This window comes from Odontesthes bonariensis, chromosome 17, assembly GCF_027942865.1.
Source record: "Odontesthes bonariensis isolate fOdoBon6 chromosome 17, fOdoBon6.hap1, whole genome shotgun sequence".
Classification (NCBI taxonomy): domain Eukaryota; kingdom Metazoa; phylum Chordata; class Actinopteri; order Atheriniformes; family Atherinopsidae; genus Odontesthes; species Odontesthes bonariensis.
This window is the reverse complement of record NC_134522.1, coordinates 26,963,849-26,983,178: the sequence shown is the minus strand read 5'-3', so window position 1 is coordinate 26,983,178 and position 19,330 is coordinate 26,963,849. Positions and strand designations below refer to the sequence as shown.

At 40.0% G+C, this 19,330-nt stretch overlaps 1 protein-coding gene across 1 annotated transcript; it reads right to left on the bottom strand.

Annotated features, from left to right (window-relative positions):
• Window positions 1–2,334: 2,334 nt before the first annotated feature.
• LOC142402515 (protein AHNAK2-like) lies at window positions 2,335–5,932 on the bottom strand. Its single transcript, XM_075488048.1, has 6 exons — window positions 5,822–5,932; window positions 4,486–4,593; window positions 4,209–4,362; window positions 2,969–3,129; window positions 2,603–2,879; window positions 2,335–2,348 (listed from the first exon to the last, which is right to left on the bottom strand). Exons 1-6 carry the CDS (start codon window positions 5,930–5,932, stop codon window positions 2,335–2,337), a joined length of 825 nt encoding a protein of 274 aa, XP_075344163.1.
• Window positions 5,933–19,330: the final 13,398 nt, after the last annotated feature.

Here is a 19,330-nt window from a genome sequence, read left to right as displayed (position 1 = left end):
CTGCTTCCTTGTCCTTGAAGTTCTACTTGAGTCCCCAAAGCTTTGATTTCCATTTCAGTTTTTTCTACATCAATCTTTTGTTCTGCATGTACTCCTCCAAGAGAAACATCTGCCTCAGGAGCCTTTGGGATTTGGACCTCAGCATGGGCCTCTTGTATTTTGACATCAGCATCTTTGCTTGACAGGCTTAATTCAGCTTCAGAGCCTTTTATTTTTGGCATTTTGATTCCAAACTTTGCCATCTTCAGTTTACTTCCATGTCCATCAAGTTCCCCTTCAACACTCAGGTTTGTTTTGACATCTATTTCAGGCTTGCCTACATCCATCTTTTGGTCTGGAACAGAAACATCTACTCTTCCAAGAGAAAAGTCAGTCTGATAACCCTCTGAAGGTTTGGCCTCTGGGACTTGGACCTCTGCTTTAGCATCTGGTAATTTGACATCATCATCTTTCTTTGACAAGCTTGCATCAAATTCAGACCCTTTCAATTTTGGCATTTTGATTCCAAATTTTGACATTTTCAATTTGCTCGCTTGCCCATCAAGTTCACCTTGAAACTCTGGGGATTTTATTTCCAGTTCAGGTTTTTCTGCCTCAATCTTTTGCTCTTGAATATAAACATCTTCGCTTTCAAGAGTAACGTCCATCCCAGGGGCTCCTGGAAGTTGGACCTCAGCTTTACCCTTTACTTGTGTGACAGCTACATTTTTCTTTGCTGTGCTTAAATCAATTCTCGTTCCTTTCACTTTTGGGATGGAGATACCAAGTTGTGGCAGTTTAAACTTGCTACCCTTTCCCTCTTTCTCAAGAGTTTTTATGACAGCCTCATCAATGCCTATATCCATATCTCCACTGAGCAACTGCTCACTTTGCTCCTCAGCTTCGACAACCTTTTCTTCACTTTTGATCTCCGGAAAGGAAATGTCAGCCATTGGTTTTGCTGTTAGGCCATCTTCAGTGTTTTCAGTGGTGTCGATTCCTCCAGTCTGCTTCTTGCCTTTCTTTGTTTCAGTTTTTGACTTCAAATCTTTTTGCTGAGAGATATTTTGTTTTGGCATGTCAATCCCAATGTCAGGTATCCTTATGTCTGGTGTTGTTATCCCCAAACTAGGCATTGTTAGCTTCGTCTTCTTTGATTTCTTATGTGGCTCCTTTGTAGCTGCCGATTCATGTTCAGATTCCCGTTCATGTTCTTGAAGAATAGCGGCTTCTTGTGGAGTTCCTTTTCCAAGTGTTATGATGTCTTCTCTTTTGAAGGGCTTAGTTTCAGTGTCTTTGCAGCTTTCCTTTAGTTTAATTTCATGTTCCTTTTGAGTTTTTTTTAAATCTACCTTGGTTTCACTTAAAAGTTCCTCAGACGTTAAACCAACAGATGTGATCTTTGGTAGTTTGACTGTGGTTTTGGAGATTTCTGGAGAGACACTCATGTCAAACATGGTCAAGTTTGCCTCGTGTTTTGCTACCACTTTAGTAGGTGTTTTTACAGATATTCTTTGAGCATTTGCATCTATAACAGTAACTTCTTCGGGGATAGGCATCCCAGATGTGTCAAGTTGAGGCAGCTTGTATCCAGGCAATTTCGAAACTGCCTCTTTCACACTGTCAACATCAATTGACATTTGTACAGTTTCAGCTTGGATTTCATCATAATGTCCTGTGAAATCAGCTTTAGGCTCTTTCATTCTTTTGGCTGTGGCGCTCATGTCCTCCATACCTGGAATCTCAATGTCTTCACGTTTGGGAAGTTGTGTTGTGGAAACTCGACTTTCATAAGGACCTTCTTTGCCTTTGTCACCCTCAGTTGTAAACTGCTCAGTTTTAGATGTGGTTACGGTAACGTTCACAATTTGCATATCTTCCTCTGTAGTAATGTCACTTGGGCCTATTTTAGGAATTTTCAATGTTGGGCCAGGCTTTGTTGCTTGCTTTTGTTTCGTGTCCTTGCCTTTCTGTGTTTTTTCCTCACCTTTCTGTTGAGGCTTCCGCACAAATGAAACATCGGATATATCAAGCTCCACCTTTGGTAAACTTATGTGTGGTATCATAGATTTGGTTGAGATTACCTTCACACTTTCACTGCTAGTCATTTGGTTATTAGCATCAACTGCAGGTTGATCTACCTGTAGTTTTGTGTTTAACTCCAAGCCTGATGTAACACCAGATTTTTCAGTTTCAGGTTGATCTTCTTTTTCAATACTTGCTCCAAGAGTTTTTAGCCTTTTCGGAGATGATTTTGCTTTCCCATCTTTCTTGTGTGATTTATCCTTCCCCAAAATTTTCATTTTTAATTCGGACTTCTCTTTCTTCTTTTTCTTCCCATCAGGTGACTTGAGATCAGAGGGGCTTTCCTGATCAGCAAGAGCCACAGTTAGATCTGTTGTTTTCAAAGTGCTATCTACACTGATAAGTTCCACTTTGTGTTGAACTGTTTGAATTAAGTTCTCCTCTTCCTTCGAATCCTCACTCACATATACTTCTGGTGTTTCTCTTGGGGGCCCTTCAAGGCTTTCAGGTGAAAGCAAATCAGATTCTTGTGTTTGGTGAATGTCACTACTTATCTGGCCAGTTGTCGGAGCGTCTGTGTCCTGGTCTTCAGACGAACTTATGCGGCTTCTCTTTGTTAGAGCAGAGAGCTTCATCTTATGTTTCTTCTTTCCTTTGAGAGCATCCTGAGACTTTATAGGTGACTCTGTGTCACTTGTAGTTGGACTAAGCTCAAGCTTTCTCTGCTCATCAGCTTCTGAAGAACTGTGGGACCTTGTAAAACGTGATTTTCGTCCTTTTCCAAAGGAAGGAAACTTTGGCCATGAAATGCGGGCATCCCCACGTCTTTTGGTTTTTCCTTGCGCCCTCATCTCTGTGGAATAGATCTCTTCCTCCTGTTGAGCAACAGAAATATTGGATATGAGATTTTGACCCATTATTACCTCTCGAAAACAGTATGAGCAGACAAATTGAAACTACCTACAGGGATAGCATCAGATTCGATGGCTGGTTCAGACTCTGTGATGTCTGGTTTGCGTTTCAGGCAAAGCTTCAATTTGTAAGCCTGAGCGTGCTCCAGAATCTGAACGGCATCCTCATATGACACGTTGTCAAAATACACAGTGGCGCTCAGAATCTGATCGCCTGCATAAAACAGAGAAAGTATTACAGAAACTTTTAGAAAAGATGACTGTTGGACTGTTTTTGTAAATGATAAGGCTAAATGAGCTAAATCACGGCATAGTTAGTGATCGCCCAAGGTGAACAGATTTTCATTGCAAGCTCTAAGTCTGTTTGCAGTTCGAAACTTGATTCCTTTCATGAATGTTAATTTCAAATTTTAAAATATGTACAGTGAATAACAGGACTTTTACTGTAAGAACCATGGATTCATTCAGTAGCCCCAGTTAGGGGTATCATTAAAGGGATAGTTCGCCTCTTTTCACATGAAGTTGTATGACATCCCATATTAGCAATAACATTTATGAACATTGATTTACCCCCCGCTGCGTCCTGTGAGCCGAGTTCCAGCCTCGTTTTGGTATTGACGAAGGTAGTCCGGCTAGTTGGCTGGGGCTTAAAAAATAAAGCGTCTTGCTTCTCAAAACAATATGCGTTCAAAAGAGTAATACATTTGCATCACAAAATCGTCCATCCAGAAAAAGTCAGACCTCACAATCGCTTGGCGCTATTTCTCTCTACCTTTGTATCACTGCGTGCTGTGTAAACCTTGCAGACCGAAGAGCAGACCGAGCAGTCCCCTGCTTTCGAGCAGTAAACACTATAACAGGTGCAGCTATCGGCAGGTGGCTGAACACATTGATATCAAGGGAGGCAAAAAAAGCGCCAAGCAATGTGAGGTCTGACTTTTTCTGGATGGACGATTTTGTGATACCAATGTATTACTCTTTTGAACGCATATTGTTTTGAGAAGCAAGACCCTTTATTTTTTAAGCCCCAGCCAACTAGCCGGACTACCTTCGTCAACACCAAAACGAGGCCGGAACTCGGCTCACAGGACGCAGCTGGGGGTAAGTCAATGTTCATAAATGATATTGATAATATGGGATGTCATACAGCTTCATGTCAAAAGAGGCGAACTATCCCTTTAATACCACATTTATCAGTGCTGTAATATGGAAAAAATTTGAATAAGAATGATAAAAATGAAAATAGATTTAATGTAAACTCATCAGTTGCTTCATTTCCAGCTGATCATTTACCTTCTTTCACTTTTAAACTTTTCGAGGCAGGAGACTCTGGTACCACTTCCTTAATGAAAATCCCCTCTTTTCCACCTCCACTATAAACAAGACCCTCTGCACATCCATCTTTGGCTGTTTTCACAATCACCCCGGCCTCAGGGCTGTCAGCTTCCTGTCCACACATCAAAAAGAGAAAGAGAGGCATTCTTCTGTAAGCTGTGTTGTTCTCCACTTCAGCACTGCTTGAAGGGATTCACAGGCACAGTACAGAGAGGGGAAGGTGTGAATGTCTCACCTTTAGTTTACTCATCTTTGGAGTTGAGCGCTTTTCAAATATGGACCCAAGCCCGGACTTTTTAGTTTTGTGTCCACTCCCACTTTTGAGATCATGCTCCGCTTCACACTAAAAGGAAAAGTGTCACTGAAGTTACTGGACTTTAGATGGAAACACTGCACTCAAATTCTTAAAAGAGAGAAGCACCAGATTTTAATGAACCTGCTGTGGCTGCTTTTCATCAATCATTGTTAATATTTGTCCATTATGTCCATTGAGGCATATCAGGACTTATGGTCTAAATATCAAAGTATGTCCACATATCGTAGTGTAAAAAGAGAACAAATGTAGATGACATCAATATTTCTATTGTGAAAGCATTTAGGGGGATGAAACGGATGGTCGATGATTTCAGTTCCCTGGCCTTAATTTGCTTGATTTAAGCAATTTGATGGACCAAAATACTGAGTGACACAATAAAATTATTAAACATTTTTTAAGTTTTTAGCTTTTCCCATAGAAGACCAAGCAGTAAATGTTTGTTTCTCAGTAGCATCATTAAGGTTCTGAGGAAACAATAAGAGACCAAAGAACCTCAATCAAAGAGTTGGGTAAAGATTCATTTTTACTGTGAGAGCCGAACACAGCAGCACAGCTAGCTTTACGATATCTCTCTCAACAGAACAATGTGTTATGGTACTTTTTACTGTCTGCTTTTACTCATTGTGAATATGACTGCACAATGACATATTACGTTGATTGTTTCCAGTGGAGAGGGCTTGTAAAAAAGGGATTAATAGAATATTTTCTAAAACACAGGTTGTGTTGTTAATACAAATTACACATTTAATGCAAATTCATGTGGATACAGTGCAGTAACAGTAATTTTCCATTTCACTAACTTTACTTTAGGCATTGAAGACACAGCTTCTGCTTTATGATGGAATTTGCATAATCTTGGCTTTGTTATACATAACATCCATAACTGAGCCAACTATACAACGTTGCCTCTCTTGGTCACAAGCTTGTTCCTCTAACTTCATTTATCTATGGCCTGAAAAAAATAGGTCACAAATAGATATTTGAATGACTCAGTGTGCTGACGTGCAATGAGGTAACCAAGTTATGCTTTGCTCTCTGTAGTAACCTGATTTGTTAAATGCAATGTTAACAAGAAACACTGAGGTGAACGCTGAAGTCGAGAAACACATTTTTGCCAGAGGAACTTGTTTTCCTGGTCATATTTATATTGGAAATGCAAATAAACTGTTTTTCTTATTTATTTCCTTAAACTGTTTTCTTTTTATGCTCTGTTTTTTATGTCTGTGTAACTCAGCGGTATTTTTGTGCACTGTACCTCTTTGTCAGTGTATTTGGCAGCTTCAGGATACTCCTCGACGGGTGATGATCCTTGCGGCCGCGGTCTCTCCCCCTCTGCGAACTGAGGTGGCTCTTCACATAGCTGCATGTACAAGGTCAGTTCATACCAAAACAAAGCAGTTGCTGTCACTTCAAAGAGATATGCATATTGTGGTAGTGTGAAGAGCACTATACTTATTCGTCTGTCACTTAAAACATTTTCTAATGTTAAAACAAATGTAGCTGCAACTGCAGCACAAACAACCATGAATTGAGTCATTTGCACCATAAGCCCCTTTCACACTGCGACCCGCTATCTTAGCGGGTCCAAATTGCACCTTCGACCCGCGTCGAGCAATGTGAACGCTTGGCGTGTTGGTGACCCGTGTCGCCTGAAGCCGAGTTCAGGGGGCGTTGCCTAGTGGCAGAGCGTCACACGAAAAACATAAAATGCTGGGCGTGTACAATGACGTAGGCACAAGCCATGCATCGGAGGTTGGGTTAAATACACCTGTCTGCATCAAATTTTTCAAACAAACGATGGCGGGACACCTTGAGAACTCATTTTTGCAATACAGTTCATGGAGATGTTACTTTACGGTGCGTCTTGCTGCGTGGGAAACCGCGCTCTCCCATCTTTCTCGCCAGCCCTTCCAGCAGAGGTCCATCTTTCACCGTCCCCGACATGTGGCGGTAAATAACGTCCTCTGCTCGGAGGCTGAGCAGCTCGCGGACCTCCTTGTCTCCCCAGTTGGCCATATTAAAAAATGTCTCCAACTTGATGTAGGCTAAAACAGAGTAAAACTTGTCCTCACCTGTCGCTGTTGTTCTGAATCAGCTGTCCTGTCTTTTAAACTCCTCACGCCACGCCCACGTCCGACCCGCGTCGATTGCGTTCACATCAAACTCGGCTCGGCAAAAAGACTAGGGTCCGACGTGGGTCGAAAGGCGAGTCGAGTTGACACGGCAGCCCGGGTCGGCAGTGTGAACGCAACAGCGGACACGCTAAATTCGTGGATTAAACGCGGGTTATTCGGCAGTGTGAAAGGGGCTATAGATGGTGTGACCACAGTTTGCTATGCCAAAGGTGATCCTGACAGGGAATTCAAATGGTTGATATCTAATGATCACATTAATTCAATTCAATTTAATTCAGTTTATTTATATAATGCCAAATTACAACAAATGTCATCTCAAGGGACTTAAATAATATAGTCCAATTCAAGCCATTGTAATCATAATTCATTTCAAAATAATCCATTCATTCATATAGAGCCAATTCAAAAGCAATTTTCTAGCTAAGGAAAAATTAGAAGTGTGTTTCCATGGAAAGTCTGTCAGTCAAACGTTTTGGTATAGAGCAAAGCATCTCCAAAAGAATTCTTCTAATATTCCCATAACATTTTGTGCTGGCGTAATTACCAACTGATTTATTGTAGAAACAATCTCAGTTTTAAAATCTAGTTTTTGAAAGATTCTCCACCAATTATCAGATACAATTAAGTTAGATAGCATTGATATATGATGTTTTTGTTGAATAATGATTCTCAACACAACTGTGTAGCGGGTGAAGAATCAAAACCGATAGACACAAAATCAGGCTTTTATTTTAATTCCACTCACTGAATCGTCGTCTGTGGCGGGCTCCGGAGCTCGCAGCCTTCGCCCAGCTCCTGTTCACAAAAACACAACGCAGAACATTACAGCCAAAACATCCTCTCTTTTGATTTCTTTAGATGTTGTACAGCCTCATTCCTCCAGGTTCTGCACACACAAACGTTTTCTTGGAAATATTTTAAATCTTTCTACATGAAGCTAAAAGTAAACTAGCTTTAACTTGATTCAGTCATAGCCTGTACACAAGAATAGTTTCATTTGTTCTTGCAGAATGTGTCTGGGTTTGATTTAATTACAGTTCGGGGGAACAACGTCGAGACAAGTTAATAAACAACTAGGATGGTGGCCGCTGATGTGAGAGTTATTTGAATCAGTTTAGTGCAAAAAAAAATTGAATGCTGTTTTCTGTAAAGGAGGAAGTAAAAACAAACAGAGATTTGTCGCTTTCTGGTTTTAACTGCCGAGCACTACTTAACATGTTTGCTTGCTCTGATTGGTTTTAGGTCTATTCGTGGCATCTAAAGGCATTTTGTTTTGAGTCTGTTGATAACGCCAAATGGAAACCAGAATTGAACAGGTGCCACAGGAATTCATGTATATGCATGTTTGTCTGGCAGCCTGAGCCCAGCCACACTTTACTGTGACTTCAAAACTGCAAATGTGTGAAGTTTTTGCAAATTTATTTTTTCAAAAAAGCTTCTGGCAAAGGATGCTTTTATACCCAGTCAATGAGATGCATTGGACAAGATAAGAAAGGTAGTTTTGTGTTTAATCGTAGACACAAATACTATTCAGAAAACTACACCTTAAAACTGATGGAGGCCACAGAAAACTGAAAAAAGCAGACTGATGTTTGTCTGTGTTTGTATTTTCCCAACAGTAAGCTCAGACTTCCACCCAGTCTGACTACTAGCACCTGTTTTGAGGCTCAGAGAGACACTGGAGCCGATGATAAGACTATTTAGAGTTCTTCCTGGCAATAATTCCCCCAGAGACCCACTGCCTCATTCTTCTGGTAAGTGATCCACCTTATCGATCCTCACATTAAACTCTGCTGTCTCTCAGCCCCGCAAGGTTGCCAAAAAGGGAACGTCTGACTCCGAACAAATCTGCTTAGCCAGATTTTTATTGTTATTACCCACTCTGATATCTAATCTATGTTTAATTTGATGACTTTATAAATACTGTTTTACTCTTTCCATTCTGTATCAGCATCCGTGCTAACATGAAGTTCCAAAAGTTTCAGATAAAGAAAACAGCAAACCCTAAAGTTTATAGATTCATTCAAATGAAGGCCTATTGAGAATAAGATTAGACTTTGCACATTTTGCTTTTTTCATTCCCACATGGAAAATCTGATTATCAATCTACAAATGAAGTGTTTGGCCTTTGAACACCTGAGTATTCTTTATATAATGCATGATCGCTGAGAAGTTAAACTGCATCCTTCTGAGACATTAAACTCTACTCCAATCAAGATAATAAATACCCATATGTGGGTATTATTCCTGTCAAGATCTTTGAAGATTTAAGTGACAAATAACTTACGATTGAAACCAAGACAAATTAACAACTAGATTATATGATTGTTTTGAAATATGGACAGCAGTCAACAGTAAAAGCTGAGAAAGCAGGCGATGCTTGAAAGTATGAAGCAGTAGATGCTTCTGCACAACACAGCTTTTTTAACCAACCATCACACTCCACCCTCTGCTGTACAGTAATGTATGTCACATGAGGAGCTCTTACAGCTTGTGTAAGTGCATTAGAGGGAAGTTAAGGCAAGAGCGTGAAGACTTCCTACCTTATCAGGGTGTGTTTTTGTCTCAAGGTTGATCATTCGAATGCTTAAAAAAATCATCAGATGCCATCACAGTTCTGCTGTTTTATTGCTGCCCATAAGAAATTAATTCCATGTATCATCATCACGACTCACCCTGTGAACTCACACTGACTTACCTCACCAGTCTAAATGTGCTTGGAAGCACAATAATTAGAAAATTTCCTTCCAGCTGCCTACACTATTAAGTCATGTAAGACTTCAAGAATCCTTGTCATGCATCAACTACAATCCTTCTCTAGTTTCCCTGACACAATCGGCTCAGATTTTCTTTTCTTTCACTTATTAGGCCCATTCAGCAGAATCCCAATCAACACCTCACCTACCTTCAGCTGCTGTTTTTCTAACGCCTGAAAGTAAACTGATGTGTTAGTAAGACGCTATCTTATCTTCCCTTAAGCCGTCCTGGTGTGTGTGTGATAGCCAAACTGGCTTAAGTGTTATGCTCAGCCTCAGATGAAAGGAGGCGGGACACTTTTAGGTTGCAGTTATACATTATCTGAATTTGTGTCACTCCCAAACCCAATTTAGTGTTTTCTAAAGGTCCTCATTGTGACTTTGGCTGAGGAGTTTAACTCTTTGCACCTCATGAAACTAAAAATAATTCAACATTTACAGTTATCTCTCGCTTATCTTTACATTATGTTTTTCAATTTAATTAGTTTAATCTTTGATGTCTTTAACATCTCTTAAATTGAACTGGTTTCATTAAACTACTTTAATCTTTTTTCCTTTCTTTTTCAGTTGATGAGGGTATCATACAGCTTACAGACTTTGCCATTAAAACAAAATGGAATGTGGGTTTCTGTAATTCAATCACTTTAAATCTTTTCACAAAAATAAATTTTACCACTTTTTATTACCGAATTGAGAACAACTGAGAGTAATCACTGTCTTATTTTATAATACTGAAGAACCTTAAAAGTGCAGCATATGGCCTAAGGAAACTCATGGATGCAGCACTGCAGTCCCAGGATTATAGACCAAAGCAAACTGTGCCAAAATGAAACCTTAAAGGGGTTCAGCAGCTTGTCGGGCTCTCCTATGAGAGCTAATCATATTTGTTTTGGTTTTTTTCCCACTGTTGGGACTTTGACCAGACCAGTTGCAATAAAATAATGCCAAATACACCCAAACTAAGAGCATTCAGCCTCAGTTGTTATTTTTTGCTCAGTGCAAACAGGTTGTTAGTGCAAGACACAAGTGTTGCCACATTTAAGCAGGCGAAACTGAGATGTTAAAGGGAATTTGCTTAACATCATGTTAGCATCATTTTGAGCCTCACATTAAATATGCTTGAGACAGATACCTTATAGTTGGATAAGCACTACAATTATGGTTGTGAAAGACAAAAAACAAGGTTTGCTAGGTAATGCTAAGTCTGCTTCTCGTATGGTACACACAAAATGAAAAAAAAAACACTAAGCTATTGCAACCTTTTGCAGATATATGCATTAAAATACTTGAAAGTCCATCTTGAAATGCAAATTGATCAAAGTCTTTTGTGCAGATATGGGGTCATATTCATGTTCATTTTCAGTCATAAAAAACTGATTACAGATGATGGAAGTAGTTAGTTAAGGTGTGAAGGTTTCTGCAGAGATACTACAGTGTTGTAGTACTGTTTACAGCTGAACCTCTGTGGAATGAGAAGTTCAAGAAGCTAATCTGTGGATGATTAGATAAATCTATTAAGTTAACTGGAACTCTGGGGTCACACAAGGCTAAAATGTATCATATGAAATCTCTCAACTAGACATATAATGTAGTAATCAATCATAGTTTTAACGTTCTTAGTAAGCTTTATTGGGGTTTCAGACCCTGTTTGAAATAATTGGATGATGAATTTCTTATTATTCACCTCTTCATTTTAAACGGATGTTCAGTTTTCCCTGGACCAACTATTGGGACAGCACATGTAGAAACTCCTTTCTCAAATATTTGTCATGTGGTTGCTGTACAGGTCACAATAACAGCACCCACTTGTGACCAAAATATCCAAATAGAATCACAAAGCAGAGCCATGAAAAGAGAATCTACATACAGCGTAATGAAAAAAAACTACGATCCTGAGTCCTGAAATATGAAATCTAGATCTGTGGGGGGATTGTTCATCAAGTTACAACCACATTGACAGAGGGATGAAATTTATAATCTCATTCAAACTAGGAAAATATAACACCCAGATACACGTTTTTGGCTTGTATTTAGCATCATTTGTATAAACAATAGAAGTAACATATATATATTCATAAGTAATCAGCTGGTGATATCAGTCATTTAGTATCAGTGTCTTGCCTTATCCAAATAACTACACTGTTATTTTAAAAAGCGGTAGTTAGTGTTTTAAACAGCACTTTCTGAACCCAAAGTGATACTTCATGTCATAGGTGAAAAAATATGAATCTGACCAAACTTCTGCTAAAGTGTCAGTAACTCTGTAAACCCCTATAGTTCATATATTTGGGATTTCAATGTTATATAGATACATTTCCCACCAGAGAAAAAAAAAGGTTAATTAAGATCTCGAAGATGGGATATCTGTTCGATTTCAAATGGTACGATCTCAGACTGTTTGCCTGATTGGGTTAGATCAGATAGTGTAAATATTTATAAAGCTGCGCCCTGATGTAGTAATTTGACTTTGATTGCAATATTCTGCAGATTTGCAAGCACAAGCAGCGGCTGAGTCGTTGGTGGCTGAGGTCCTGATGATTCATATGTGGGTGCAGGGCGTGGCTCATCCCTCAGTGCCTGTGCAAACTCTACAGGGAGCTTAAAGGTTGGCTTATAAATTGTTTGGGCCACCCGTTTTCAAACTCTCATGTGGACAGTTAAACTCATGTGTGGTGAAACACTGCTATGTCACTTAACATCGTGCCGCTACTGATTCAAACAATACGATCTTACAAAGAGAAAACGTTCAGTCTGAGAAATATGAATTGTTCTTGGCTGAAAATGTGAGCTATGTTGAGTTAGTTGTCTATCCTCAGCTCATCTCTTACATAAGTCCCTTCTGCTCTAGTTCGTGCTTCCTGTATAAAAGCGCCTGGAAGGTTCCCTGAGGCTCAACTCTTTCACTAAGCTAATATAAAGTCATACAGCTCATTGTTTGTGCTCTTGGATTTGGATTCTGCTCGTTTCTTTTTTTAACAGACAGCTCCTTTCACTCGGGGGCACTTTGCTCGGATCCAAATCATAATGAGATTTGGGTGAAGGAGAAAAAAAACGGAATTCAATTTTCTGCGTGGATTATAAGAACATGAGACTGCAAAAGCGCATGCTTTCAATCTATTCATCTGCAGCAGACTTCCAGCCGGTTTCTTCACAGCTCTGGAATTTGCATCTCAATCCGCCTATGTTCAAACGACGTGCAGTTACACAAAAATGCAGAAACAAACCATTACTCATATCTATCAACGAAGTTTGCAAACACCCCACAGTGTTTGTTTTGACTGAGAGCACCAAGTGACTTAGATTTAAATACACTCATTTAGTGCAGTTACTCAATTAGAGGGTCTGATTGATATATTTTCTAGAATGGGATGGTTTGTTAAACACAAGTTATTTTGCCAATTACTGCCAACTTTTTCCCTTCACCCAAACCATGTAAATAGATTTTAAAGACTGAATTCCAGGCCCCTGAGAGTAGCCTCAATCTGCTTTAACCAAAGTGCTAGTCTCCTAAGATGTTTACAGAATCCAGTTAGTCAATCGATTACATGGGCAAACACTGAATTAAAACAAAAATTGGGAGCCAATCCTGACAACAAGAAAGATGTTGTACATGATTATGTGTGTGTGTGTGTGTGTGTGTGTGTGTGTGTGTGTGTGTGTGTGTGTGTGTGTGTGTGTGTGTGTGTGTGTGTGTGTGTCAGAGAGAGAGATCGTGGCAAAATGTGGTCCTGGAGACACCTGCTGTAGGGACGGAGCTACCACAATGGTGACGTCTGTCTGTTTGATCAACTGTCACAACCGTGTAAGATGCTGGCATGAAACTTCAGAACGAAGCTCTGGCTTGATGACGAGTGTTCTGTGAAAACACGCTGGTGTCACAGTGGGTGTCAAAGCCTTCTCAGCATCTGTCAAACCATCGCCTACATAAGGGAATATTTACCTGCTTGATGCCCCAGGCAACTTACAACTAGTGCACAGACTCTTTTCAAAGAAGGACTGACACCAGCCAAACATAGAAACTATCGAACTGAAGTACAACTAATATCAGAGTAGGATGTGCGAGTCTGAGGCCGATGGTCCAAAATTGATCAGAAATGTCTGTTTCAAGCTCTACTGTCGAGTAACTCGGCCACTCTGTCTGGATAATTCCCACGTCTGCCTCACTCCGTCTCGCTCTCTGTCCTTGAGCATCGCCTGAAGCCTCTCAGAGCAACACAAGGCTCTCCACTTCTGAGGTAATTAAAAGTGGCAGACACACAGTAACAATGTCCGTATTTAATGTAATGTGCAAAACAATGTCCACAAATCACAAGCATAATACTGTACTTTTAGATTATTAGCACAAGGAGGCTATAAGTTTAGCCACAAGGTCAGCCTGTCACAATAACGATGCTGACCAACGATCATTTATCGTTCGAGTCAGATATAACCATGACAGACATATATTGTCTTTTTGTGTGTTTGAATGTTACCAGTGTGGTTTTAACAAGCATTAAGCGATTGGGTGCAGCATTTTCATCCATAACGCCTCTGATAAATAAATAGAAAAACTTATGCTGAGACATGACTTGCTGTCATTTCTGAACGTGCTGCTTCTGTCTTCTAATCTGCAGCTCCGCCACACAAACACAAAAAACAGGCGGACAGCGACAGCGAACCAAGCAAAGTCGAGGGATAACTTATAACATATCGAACAGGTAATCCCTATTCTCAGTAAAAAGCATATTTCCAGTCAGAAAGTTCATAAAATCATTACAATCATATCAACAAAAGCATATGTCCCATTCATTAAGATTGTCATCCTCGCATCTATCTATTTAATTTGTGGTTTTGTTTTTCTATTCAAATAGGATATATTTTTAGTTTCTACATTCACATAGCTCAATATTCACAATAATTTATGTATGCTTCTTTGAAAGGGTTGAACTACCTGTTATATGTCAGTAACTAAGAAAAGTCTTAATATTGTTAATCACAATTATTTTTGGCACGATATTTTATCCAAAGAAGATCTATTTTCACAACATATGAGGCGGCAAAATTCCAGTAAGTATGTTTTATCACCTTCCGTTGACCCTGCATGCAACGTGTATATTATGGGACAAGGATTTTCATTCATAAGGACCACGAAATTGTTGCCCATGCATCAGAAAACATTCACTAAACTTAAGCAACTGAATGGATTGTGCATGGGTGAGTTAGTGATATCTTCAGGAACTGGTCCCCACAGCAGGATTAAAGATGAGTGTGATGAGCTACTGAAAACCATAACGTTAACGTCTTATCTCAATTTAGAGATTACATGCAGCTTCATAGCTCAAACTCAGTGACATACTGGTTCTTTTCATGAAATGTCGAATTGTAAAAATTCCTGATGCAAATCAGCGATTTTCCTTTTTATGTAACCATAGAATTGATTATTTTGTTTTAGTGAAAACATCGATGATTTGTGTGTTCAGTACAGTCTACCCTAAGCGCTCTGAAATTTGGAAGTTTTTGATTTCTTTTTTGTTTTATTTATTTATTTATTTTAAAAAACAACAAAGTTTATACATAGACGCTCTTCCCATAAAGCCTCAAGTTATAGAATTTAAATCTGTGTTTGGTTCCATCATAGGTATTGTTATGTTATTTTGTCAATAGTTTTCCAAGCCGGTTTCTGCTTTGCTCATCTGTCAGACAGAAAAAAGTCTCTTTACATTTCAGCCGTTTGCTTCAAAACAAACAGCTGGAAGGATAGAGGAGAGCTGCAGACAACCCCCATCATGACATCTTCAAACACTCCTCTGCACTCTGCAGACACACCCAGCGCTCACTGCAGGTCAGCATCAGCACCAGCTGCCTCACACACGCTCACAGCCTCACAGCATCTCAAACGCAGTCTCTCCCATCGCACTGCTGAACCCTGCTGCTGAATCAGTAAACTGCTCAGGGGACAACGACACAGACATTGTCATAGTGGAGAAAAACAAAGCAGAGAGTAAAGAGCCCACCCGTCCCTGAGGAGGCATGGTGCCAGTTGGGGAACGCCAGGTGGAAGCAGTCACACATGATGGCAGCCGCGGCAGAGATGAGGTCCTGGGACGGGCAGACCGAGGGGATGGAGGGAAGGACGGCGGTGGAGGATTAGGCAGGTGCTGCGGCTGCTTCTTCCCACCACCTCGTCCTGAGGCAGCCTGTTGGAGCGGGACAGTCAGTCGCAGCGCAGCGAGGGATGAGTTGCAGAAATAACCAGAGCCAGAGGAGAGTGGGAGAGCTTGCCGCTGCCTTCTCTCTCTTCGAGACTTGCACTGAGTGAAGGAAACTCCCTCATCTGTGGCATAAACATGGACCTCCAGCACTGCACACTAACTTAATTATGGGAGGAGCTGCCCCCCTCCCAAACAAACACAGACACTTCCCTCAGTTCTCTTTCTTCTCCTCCTTCTGGTCTCCCTCTGCTCATCCGGTCAGTCTGATTGATTTGCCTAATCTGACAAGGACAATCACGATGTCAGTTTCTGGCTGCAACAACAACAGGGGATGATACCGTTTTTTCACGTGGGGGCATAACTCAATTTGATGCTGTGTACACTAAGTTTAAATCCCCTCATTGAGGACAGAAGACTAACCAATGTTTATCAGTCTGCCAAGCTGGAGCAATAAGGAGAGTCATTTGCAAGACAGGTTATTCAGTGGTCATTTCAATTTTGTACATTTAGTCACGACGATCACAAAAAATTACAAACGGAAACTCCGTGGTTGTTTTCCAAATGTGGAAAAATCAGAGTAGTTGCAGAAAAATCATCATACAGTGATGGATCAGAGAGAATCCATTCATGGATAAAAGGGTTTCCTTATCCTGCTTCTAAATTGTAATAATGAAATATTTTACAATTGTATATCTACTATGGGTTTAGCTCTTCAATCTGATTAAAGTTAATTAAGCTCTTTGAAAATATAAATTACCCATATCACTGTTTTATTTGTTGATGTTGTTTTTTATCGTTTTGCAGACTAAAGAAATACACATCTGCCAAGTCTTGAAAGCTTTCCAAGAGACCTGGAGCCCTTTGGGCTCTAGGAAAATGTGCAAGTCACCATTTAAATGATCCTATATCATTTTAGTTGACAAAGGATCAGCAGATATTTTTAATACAAAATAGTTCATCCCTAATAAATAGTCGAATTAAACTAATGACAACACAGCATAGATCATCATTCAGGTCTCTGGGCAGATTTTTTTTCTGAACAGTCTCATGTGGAGCACCAGCTCGTTCCAAGACACAGACTGAGCACGTGAGGCAAAGTGAAAACAGAGATCCCTTTTACTGACTCAACAATAGAAGACAAGCTTTTTAAAACCGAGCTATTAGGACATGGCTGCTGTCCAAACCAGTGTACCTTTAGGAGGAGGTTATTAAGGAGCCCAAATATACGGTATTCACTTGTGGGGTTGATGATCACAGCCCTCAGATTTTTATACACGTCTCAAAATTTGATTAGAAATTAAATTTGAAATCTATTTAGACCTGCTGGAGAATATGAGCCGAGACTGCTGCACTCACACCTTCCCAAGGTGCCTTTCTGTTTGATCTTCAGTGCTAAGTGAAGTTTGGAGCTGGAAGTGAAGCTGGTAGTGCATTAGCCATGTTGGAGCAAGCACTCAGATCAATACGGGAGAAATGCAAGGCAGCGTTATTGTGGAGCAGGCTGTGGAAGTGTCAGCTTGTGCTGTTCAAACCTGGGTCCATGTATGTTATCTTTTTCTGATGCAGTTTTTATGACCCCTTTTTTAGCAGCTACATCTCTCCAAATTCTTCCAGCGTTAAGCGAACCAGCAGGGTGTGTCTTTCCCAGCAGGGCAAAAATAGCATTATCAGGGCCGATATTTAAGGTGCACTTTTAAATTCCCCACCAGAATGCAGTTATTCATTTTAATATAGATATTCAGTGCTTACGTTTCTGGCCTGATCCCCTCTTTCTGCTAATGACAACTTTCTATCCTATGATTTTATTAGCATTACCATTACTTCTGAATCTGCATTCGTTTTGGGAAAAATTCAGACGGATGAGATCATCTTTGCTTTGAGCAGCCAAAATGGCACCGCTTTCTTTTTGGCACAGGTTCAGAAACCATTTCCGAACCTAAATCAGTTTTCTTGCTCGAGAGAAGAAGAAAGAGTATTTCCTGCGAGCTGAACAGCTGCATTCCTCTTTGTCATCTATGTGGCAAACACAAAAGGTTCGAGTGCCACCACGTTGAGGCTTTCTGTTAGTTTTCTTATCATTCAGGGTGAGAAAATGAAGAAAAAAATGTTTGATTTTGCATCTTTTATCAACATGCTTGCTCCGTAGAATTGCTATAAGACATGTTCGGAATTGCCCTATCCAGCTATATGCAATTTTTTGGTCACATATTTTACTTATCAGAGTTACGTTGTATCCATCCCACCATTTTAATGTGTTTCAACGATATATTGACGTTAAAGGTTTCCTGTATCGATCTATGTCTTATCAAGGCTGTGTCCTCTTACATCAGGCTAGTTTAGCAGTTGGTAAATTTGGAACTGTAAGTGACTAAACAGTTTTTTTATAAGAACCTTCATTCATTTGTATTAAAAGATCAGCAACTTTTTCATTTACTCAATGTCTCTCAGCATGGTTACACGCATAGTTGACTCAAGCTCAATTTGACCGATTAATTAGTCCAGCAGAATCGTTTAAAAGTGCTCGTCTTGATCAAGTCGTGTCTTTGTGATCCTATGAGGGCGGATGTCATGACAGTCATGTGTTAAAATGTTTTGGCTTTTTTTTTTTTACTTATTCCCTGAAATTTCAATTGCACGTTGACAAATTCATGTGTGGTGTCTGCACGATGGTTAGCACTGTCGCCTCCCACCAAGATGGCTCCAGGTTCCATTCCCAGCTGGGGCCTTTCTGTGTGGAGTTTGCATGTTCTCCCTGTGCATGCGTGGGTTCTCTCCGGGTACTCCAGCTTCCTCCAAAAACATGCATATTAGGTTCATTGGTGTCTCTAAAATGTCCCTAGGAGTGAGCGTGCATGGTTGTGTGTCTTGTTTGTCTCTGTGATGGACCTGTCCAGGGTGTAGCTCACCTCTCGTCCAATGACAGCTGGGATAGGCTCCAGCGCCCCGGTGACCCAAAATTGAATTAAACGGGTATAAAGAATGGATGGATATAAATTTATGTCAAGAATAAAAAAATGACATATTATTCAGCAATTTCATGTCTTTTTTGTAGCCAATCATCCATATGTACTGACTGATAACTAAGAGAGTTGTAGGAACATGAGAGTTGATCCCAGCTGGTGTTGAACAAGAGGTACATCTGGATAAATCAGTCACATGTAGAGATAGACATGCTCAAAATCACAGGAAGAGTTGCCTATTGTGGAATTTTATGGTGAATATTGCATTACATAAGAATGACAGAGGTTTCTCCAACAGGTTCTTGAAAACTGCACTGAATCCTTTTTTTATGGATTCTAAAGGATCACATAAAAGGACAAGTTCAAATTCGGGAAAAAAAATTGAATGTCCTTGATATTCCTAAAATGTTTAAGAATTCTGGAGAAGATTTGCACCTTTTGCAAAAAATAATTAATTAATAAACATAAGTGGAGTTGGAAACACTCAATAAGTTCTGATATTTAAAAGAAGACATTAACCTAAATAGGTCTTTTAAAGCAACACTAGAAAAGTTTCTGAACATTACAATTGTGTGCTTCGGACTTGTTTTAAAGTACGCTGACTGTTGTTTTTAACAATTCCAGCATAAAACTGTCAGGTGGCTGAGATACCGCAGTTCACATCTTTAGTTTCCAGCCCTGCACCACACCATTTTTTGCTTTATAGGCACTTGACATTTTTA

Excerpts from the sequence above, each read along its gene's own strand:
- LOC142402515 (XM_075488048.1), bottom strand. The coding sequence starts at position 5,932 with ATGCAGCTATGTGAAGAGCCACCTCAGTTCGCAGAGGGGGAGAGACCG. Across the intron at positions 3,130-4,208 it reads AAGTTTAAAAGTGAAAGAAG|GCGATCAGATTCTGAGCGCC; the intron begins GTAAATGATCAG and ends TGTTTTATGCAG. Across the intron at positions 2,880-2,968 it reads TCGAATCTGATGCTATCCCT|GAGGAAGAGATCTATTCCAC; the intron begins GTAGGTAGTTTC and ends GTTGCTCAACAG.